Genomic DNA, 7,683 nt, shown 5'->3' on the forward strand with positions numbered 1-7,683 from the left:
ATTGGATTTGCATGGATCTTTTTTTGTCTGTCCCTCAATTTGCCTTCTACTTTTTCCACTTTAATCTTTGTTTGTTCGGCATGCCACACCACTGATTAGAGTTAACACGCTCCTCTGTTTATTCCACACGCAAAGCTCCAACAGGTTCTGGAGTGAAAAAACAATTTGAAGGTTGCCATAGTCTCACTGAATCAAATGCAAGGGCTGTAAACCAGCTGTGCATTTGACAGGCTATACCAACTGTAGAATTGCAAAAAACGCCAAATGATATCCATTGGCACACTTAAAAGGGCCTTGGACCATAACTATTGTTGTTCCAAACAATTCCTGCTAATCAACTTCACAGACAATTGATAGTTACACCATTTGTCTAGGTGCTCTCAATGTTAATGTTGCCCTCCTCATTATACAAAGGTTATTGCTCTTGATTGCTTTGGTATTGATATCGGTGATGTTGGGCATGTCCATCATTGTCCGAGTGCGTCAACAATTCTAGTAGATCAGTATCAATGCTTCCTGAGCCAGTTCACAAACTGTCTTGTGGCTTTATCTATTCTTGCTTTTCCATTCTTATAGCTTCAATCTTATCTGCATCAACTTGCCTGCCAACAGTTGCACAAATATTGCTCATACAAATATAAGTTGTAGCATCCTTTTCAGTCAACTGTACTACATGTTCAAATGCCAATCTTCCAAGCTTCAAATTTTCCCATTTTTGACAAGCACCCAAAATCATAAGCCACACTATCAAATCAGCAAAAAATTGCATCTTCTCAATGACTGTTAGTGCTTTGTCAAAGTGCCTTGCTCGAGCAAACGGATTAATCATGCAAGTATAATGTTCTAAATCTAGGATAAGATCATAACCTTTTCTCATGATATCAAAATACAATTAAACCTTATCAAGTAGGCCTATGTGACTACAAGCATTAAGTACAACAATGAAGGTTACAAGGTCTGGTTTAATACCTTCTCCTATCATTTTGTCAAACAAGTTGAGAACATATTCAACCTTTACAAGTAAAGCATATTCTTCCATAAGTGTGCTCCATGACACCACATTCCGAATTAGAAGCTTGTCAAAGACTTCTTGTGCTTTTTCAAGTAGGCCACATTTAGCATACATGTCAACCAAAGCATTACAAATAAGTTCCTCTTACACGATGACTTAAGTCAAATTCTCCACATCATTGGGTATGTACAAACATACAAACACGATGACTTAAGTATGTACAAAGTAACAAATGTCACACATAACTTTTTGGTGGACTCCACGCCTCCGATGCGCAACAGTACATCAATGTATGAGAGAAAAGAAAGATATAGAGAGAGATTGACAACACACTAGGGATTGGAAAATGGGCTCTTTTTTCTCCTACACAATGTGTAGGGCTTTCATCTTGGAGCATGATTTCAAGAGAGTTTCCACAACACTTGAACCTTCTCTTCTCCTCTTAAAACTTGATTTCATTAGAGCTTTTGCAACATTTGCATCTTCTCTTCTCCTCTTAAAACTTGATTTTAGCAATGCTTCTACAACATTTACACCTTCTCTTCTCCTCTTGAAACTTGATTTCAACAAAGCTTTCCCAACACTTACGCCTTCTCTCCTTTTTGTAACTTGATTTCAACAAGGCTTCCGCAACACTTGCACCTTCTCTTCCCCTCTTGAAACTTGATTTCAATAAGGCTTCCGCAACACTTACACCTTTCCTCTTGGATGCATGCAAAGTGGTGCTTCCTTCACCTCCCTCCTCACATCCAAGGAAAGCCTCTTGTTTTATAAACTTTCAAGAGCTCTTCTTGGAGAGAGACTTGAGTGCCAAGATTAAAAAGGTTGATCTTCATGCAAGATGTGGTTGTTCTATGACCTACTTTGCAAAACCAATTTTAAAATATCTCTCTATGCATTATTCAAATGAAAAAATATCCTACATAATTTATAAATCTTACTATTTTCGATAACCCCAACAAGTCATTTTTAGAGATTGACTTTCTATCTTGCAAGATATTTTAAAAATGAATTCATCATATATATTTCTTAAAAATAACTTTTTAATTTGCACTCTTAACTAATAGTTCATGCAACCACCTTGAGCCATAGATAAAAGATTTCATTAAATTTCCTTAGACCCCAATCTTAAGATTGACTTTCCATAAAAGCTTATGTCAACTTAAACCTTAGAGAGAAAATCGCTTCTCTTCTCATTTCTAAAGAATCACATCTCGTCTTTCTTTAATGAGAGAATTACCTCTCATCCTTGATAAAAGAAAAAACCTTGACTTATAAAGAAGAGAATGACCCCAAATGAATGCAATGCTCATTTACACAAGTAAACCTTCCCAAGTGCCCCAAATGCACACATAAATATATATACACAATGCTAATGCACTTCTTAAAACTCAAACCATCTTGATTTATGTGTAACTTCAATGCTCATTCACATAAGTAAACCTTCCCAAGTGCCCCAAATACACACATAGATATATATGCACAATGCTAATGCACTTCCTTTTCTTAAAACTCAAACCATCTTGATTGATGTGTAACTCCCTAGTTCTTATCTACACTCTTACACTTGGCAAACACTTCCTTTCCCCTTCATAACATGTGTTACATGTACCAAATATCTCTATCATAAAGTGCTCTAATCACAAAACAAAAGTACTAATTTTATCATAGTAAACAATCATGATTGCATTCACTCAAGGTCATCTTAATAAAGCATCAACTACCACATACTTAGTTCCAAATGTATAAAGAATTTAAAAATAAAACATAGACAAGAAATTTGCCCAACACATGTGTTTCTTTAAGAGCTTCTTCTAAGTAAAAAAATATCTTAAATTTTAGAGATTTATTTTAATAACAAAATATACACCAAGTAAAGTGTTTCCATACTTAAAGAGCATTTACCATTGCCATAAGCTCTCTCATATATTAAAGCATGTAGGTTATGATCCTTAAACATTATCTCTCAAATGCACTACATGATACTCTCAATTGAGCACAACTATCAATTGGCTAAATAGTAACCTACTTAAGATAAGATCAATTGTGTAATCTTCTAAGCACATAAGAGATAACTCTCTTAAAAATAAATGACTAAAACAATCTTTATATTATTTAATAAAATCATAAGAGATAACTCTCTTAAGAGTAAATCACTAAAACAATCTTCATCTTCATATTATTTAATAAAATCATGTCTAACTTAATCAATTAAAAAAATATTCTTTTAGAGTTTGAGACTTAAAAGCATTAGTTAATATTATGTGTTCATTAGAGACATTAAGTGCCCTTAAATCATTAGTTTCTTTTAATCAAAAATCATACACACAAAAATTGCTTTCTTCATTTCTTTAAAAATATTAACATTTTTAATCAAAAATCATACACACAAAAATTGCTTTCTTCATTTCTTTAAAAATGTTAACATGACAAACCACTAGCATAAGCCAACTTCCAACATTAGCAATGCATAGTTCAAGAAACTCAACTTTCTTATATAATTAAAAAGACTTATGGTTAATATTGTATTGAGAGAGAGAGAGAGAGAGAGAGAGAGAGAGAGAGAGAGAGAGAGAGAGAGAGAGAGAGAGAGAGAGAGAGAGAGAGAGATTGACAAACATACTAAAAACTAAAACATAAACCAATTTTTTAACCTACATTCTTAGAAACAAGATCACAATCTCTTACACAATATACAATCAACTTACACAACCTAAAAGTTGACACCTTTTGGTCATTCTCAAGTTCTCTTCTACATAATGATTACCCACCCACCTGCCCATCAAATCAACAAGAGTAACAGGATCGTCTGCTCCAAGAGCAGCAAATCGCGCACAGCAGATTACCCACCCACCTGCCCATCAAATCAACAAGAGTAACAGGCGTCGCCAAGCTGCCCATCAAATCAACAAGAGTAACAGGCGTCGCCAAGCAGAATACAAAACAAACATGAATCGAGAGAGAGAGAGAGAGAGAGAGAGAGAGAGAGAGAGAGAGAGAGAGAGAGCCATGAATGGAAGGAACCCAAATTGACCGAGCCTACCTTAGAATAGAGCCCACTGACTTAAAGATCCTTGGCAGAAATTACGACAAGGCCACTATCAGGCCGAAATCAACCATAGCCTACCCGAGTAGCGTGAAAAGAAAAGAACTAGTGCGGCACAGACAGAGTAAGAAACCCAGAGGGGGCGCAGGGTGGTGTATAGATACACCGATTATAAAATTTCAGGAGGCCAACTCTGATCTAGGCCCTCTCGCCTCTGATGCGACGAGCAAGCTGGATATCCTTGGGCATGATGGTGACACGCTTGGCATGGATGGCACAAAGGTTGGTATCCTCGAAGAGGCCAACCAGGTAGGCCTCTGAGGCCTCCTGTAGGGCCAGAACGGCAGAGCTCTGAAAGCGGAGGTCAGTCTTGAAGTCCTGGGCGATCTCCCTCACAAGCCTCTGGAAGGGAAGCTTCCTGATGAGGAGCTCCGTGCTCTTCTGATACTTACGGATCTCGCGCAGGGCGACCGTCCCAGGCCTGAAGCGGTGGGGCTTCTTGACGCCTCCGGTGGCAGGGGCGGACTTGCGGGCAGCCTTGGTGGCCAGCTGCTTGCGGGGGGCCTTGCCTCCCGTGGACTTGCGGGCCGTCTGCTTGGTTCGTGCCATGTCTCCCTCTCTCTCTCTCTCTCTCTCTCTCTCTCTCTCTCTCTACTCTCAGATAGACCTTCTCACTCAGAGATGGAAGCTCCCTTCAGTCTTACTTGATTAGAGAGCTCGTAGCGGCCGTCGTGTATTATATATAAAAATAGATCTCCCCCGCACGCATTCAAATTCGTAACTTTGCCGCCCTTTTCTATCCCGATTCCCACGCCTGCAGGCCCAATTTGCAACCCCCCTCCATCCGGCGGGCCACATGATCCAGGCTCATAAGGCCCGTTTCACACCTTGCTCTATTCTATTGCTTTTGCCCTTTTTTCTCTTTCCCTTTTTCATTTCCTTTTGTTTCCTTTCATGACTTCGGGAGTGTGTGGAAGGTTTCAGCAAGGCAACCTGACAGAACGCATTGTTGTGCAAGCAATGAATACAAGAAAGATTACTTAGTAAGGTGAGAGGGCCAATAGAGTGCCATCAAAAAAGGCCCACCCTTTACTCACCCTTGTTGTTCAATTTGGGTGGCCATATTGGTTACTGGGCACCCCCCAATGATGAGCAAAAAAAATAACAGCCATCAAAAGCCTTACATTTAAAAAAATAACTACTTTTTTGGAAACCCCCTGTTGGGATGCAAGTTGAGGCCCTCACTACCTCCCACGTGGCTGAATGCCATGGCACCTGACTGTGTATTGCCCCTCCATAGCCAATGGAGTGGCACCACTTCATCCATGTGGTGTTGCATGCATGCATTCCCCTTGTCTCTCGAATACTGGAGATATGGCTATGGTGACGCGCTTGTTGCCATGACAACCCTCTGCACTACTGATTATGTTCATCATGTCTGCCTTTACTCATGTCTACCTCTATTCTAATACACAAATGGCATTGATTGTGGACTCATGTTGATTAGTGGCCTCAGAGTTCCTACTCCTAGGCCCATTGTTCTTATCTTCTTCTTTCTTTGGAATGTTGATTGATTAGTGGCCACGAGGCAGCTAAGCAATGGGGCAGCCATTTCTATCTTCTTAATTCAATGTCTAATCGTCTTTCTTTGATTATCCTTCTCACACAAGGTTTTGATGTTTGTTGTGATAGAGGAATGGCCAAGCAACAGGGATTTAGATTTGGGCGAGAACGTCAATGTCATCCCTCAATTAACATTGCACTATTGTTCTCTTTTAGGTCTCTTTGAACTTCATTTGCTTGGTGAGTTTCATTTGCAAATCATTCATCTCTATTTCTCTTAACCGAGTTCATTGTCTTGATTCAACAACTTATGGAAATTCAATCATGTTGTAGAGGTTTCTTGCTAGATGCACATTGAAGAGAGGCAATCTGCAAGGATTAGATTCAATTTATCTCTGGGCAAAGCTTGAACAATCTATAGGCTTTTTTAACACAAACACATCCACTGGAAAAATGGTGATTGGAATTTTAGGTGATACCATTCTTGTGCAAGAGGTTGTTAGGGAGAAGGTTCACTCCAAGGAAATTTTGAGAAAAAAAAAGCGTCAAAAACCTGAGCATGGCATTTGCTGGGCACAAACAATTTCAAGAGAGAGTGAGAGAGATCGTGGCTTTGGGAGGGAGAGGGAGAGGAAAAGAGAGAGAAGAAGAGCTTCTCGCCACCATCATATGCAAAGAAGAGGGAGAAAGAAAGGACATCGTGAAGAGGAAACAAAGAATCCATCCTTGGGCCTTTGTGATAGGTACATTGCCTCTTCTTGCTTTGTTCTTGTGTTTTCTTCTTTTCTTTTGTTTGTTTTTCTTTGTAATGAGATGCGTTGAGAGAGAAAGAGATGAAAGGAGAGAGAGAGAGAGAGAGAGAAGAAGGAAGGAAAAAGAAGAGAACAAGAGAGAGAAAAAATAGGAAAGATAACAAAGAAAGAGAGAGAGAGGGAGAGAGAAGAATGAGTCAGAGAAACAACAAGGGGGTGGAGAGAAACAAAGAGAGAGGCAAAAAGAAAGAGAAAGAGAGAAAAAGAGAAAGAAAGAGAGGGGGAGAGAGAAAAAGAAACGGAGAGTGAAGAGAGAGGTGGATGAAAGGGTGAAGTAAAGAGAGGAAGGTGAAAAAAAAAAGAGCTAGAAAGAGAAAGAGACAAAAAGGGTGTGGGAGCTTTCGCTCAACCGCCAAGACCCACGGACTGCTTATTATTTCAAGCGTTCCAAGCCGAGCACTAATGGCTACCTCTCACAAAGCCGGCACACCATCCATACCTACAGGTGTAGTGAGCTTACCTCCATGCCGATCGAGTTACCTCCTCTCCCGCGCACTCCAATAGCTCCATGATCCAAGTGCAAGCTTCAAGTAAGCTCCATCCTCAAGCTCCACACTCCAAGCTCCATAGCCACGAGCAAGACAAGAGAATAGAAGAGAAGAGAAGAAGAGAGGAGAAGATGGAGAGCTTCTCCTCCTCGGTCCCTCACCCTCACACACTCACTCCCTCGCACTCTCACACTTCCTTTCTCAAGCACAGGCTCAAGCAAGCAAGAAGAAGAAGAAGAAGAAGAGACCCACTTTTGGCCACACATAAGAATGAACTTCTCATTCACTTTTGAACTTTATATACATGTCCTACTTTTTGGGCGGTCATCCCCACTTTTTACATGGCCGGCCATTAGCTTTGGCCCTCTTTTCCTATTTCCCACCTTTCTAACTTATCTTGTTCCCACTAATACATACAATTTGCACAAGAGTGAGCCCGACGCTCTTTTTACAAGGATTAGAGAGCGCCTTCATATTTAATGGCTTGCTTTTACTCTTTTCTTTTCTTGAGGCGACACCGTCATTCAAATTTTCAGGGTCTGACCTCCATCTAGGATGCCTTTTCCTTCCTTTGTCCTGTGCGTTTTTGGTTATCTCCTTCTTTCGTTTTTCCCGCACTTCTGCTCCATTTTTTTTGTTCCTTTGTGCTGCGGTAAACATTACCCCCCTCCTAGCGGAGTGCCAATCCCATGGCACTAGGGTGGGGAGTAGTAGGATAGTTGGGGTTGGTGCTAAGTGGAATTGGCGGGTAGATGACCACAA

General features: G+C 40.3%; 1 protein-coding gene across 1 annotated transcript; it reads right to left on the bottom strand.

Moving 5' to 3' along the window:
* Positions 1–3,642: 3,642 nt before the first annotated feature.
* LOC148021758 (histone H3.2-like) lies at positions 3,643–4,774 on the bottom strand. Its single transcript, XM_087697287.1, has one exon. The coding sequence runs from the start codon at positions 4,665–4,667 to the stop codon at positions 4,257–4,259; it is 411 nt and encodes a 136-aa protein (XP_087553413.1). The 5' UTR covers positions 4,668–4,774; the 3' UTR covers positions 3,643–4,256.
* Positions 4,775–7,683: the final 2,909 nt, after the last annotated feature.

The sequence above is a fragment of the Lygodium microphyllum genome, chromosome 17, assembly GCF_053477565.2.
Source record: "Lygodium microphyllum isolate KBCC chromosome 17, Lygodium_microphyllum_v1.1.10, whole genome shotgun sequence".
Taxonomy (NCBI): domain Eukaryota; kingdom Viridiplantae; phylum Streptophyta; class Polypodiopsida; order Schizaeales; family Lygodiaceae; genus Lygodium; species Lygodium microphyllum.

Bases quoted from the DNA above. Each gene is read 5' to 3' on its own strand.
- LOC148021758 (XM_087697287.1), bottom strand. From the start codon at position 4,667: ATGGCACGAACCAAGCAGACGGCCCGCAAGTCCACGGGAGGCAAGGCC.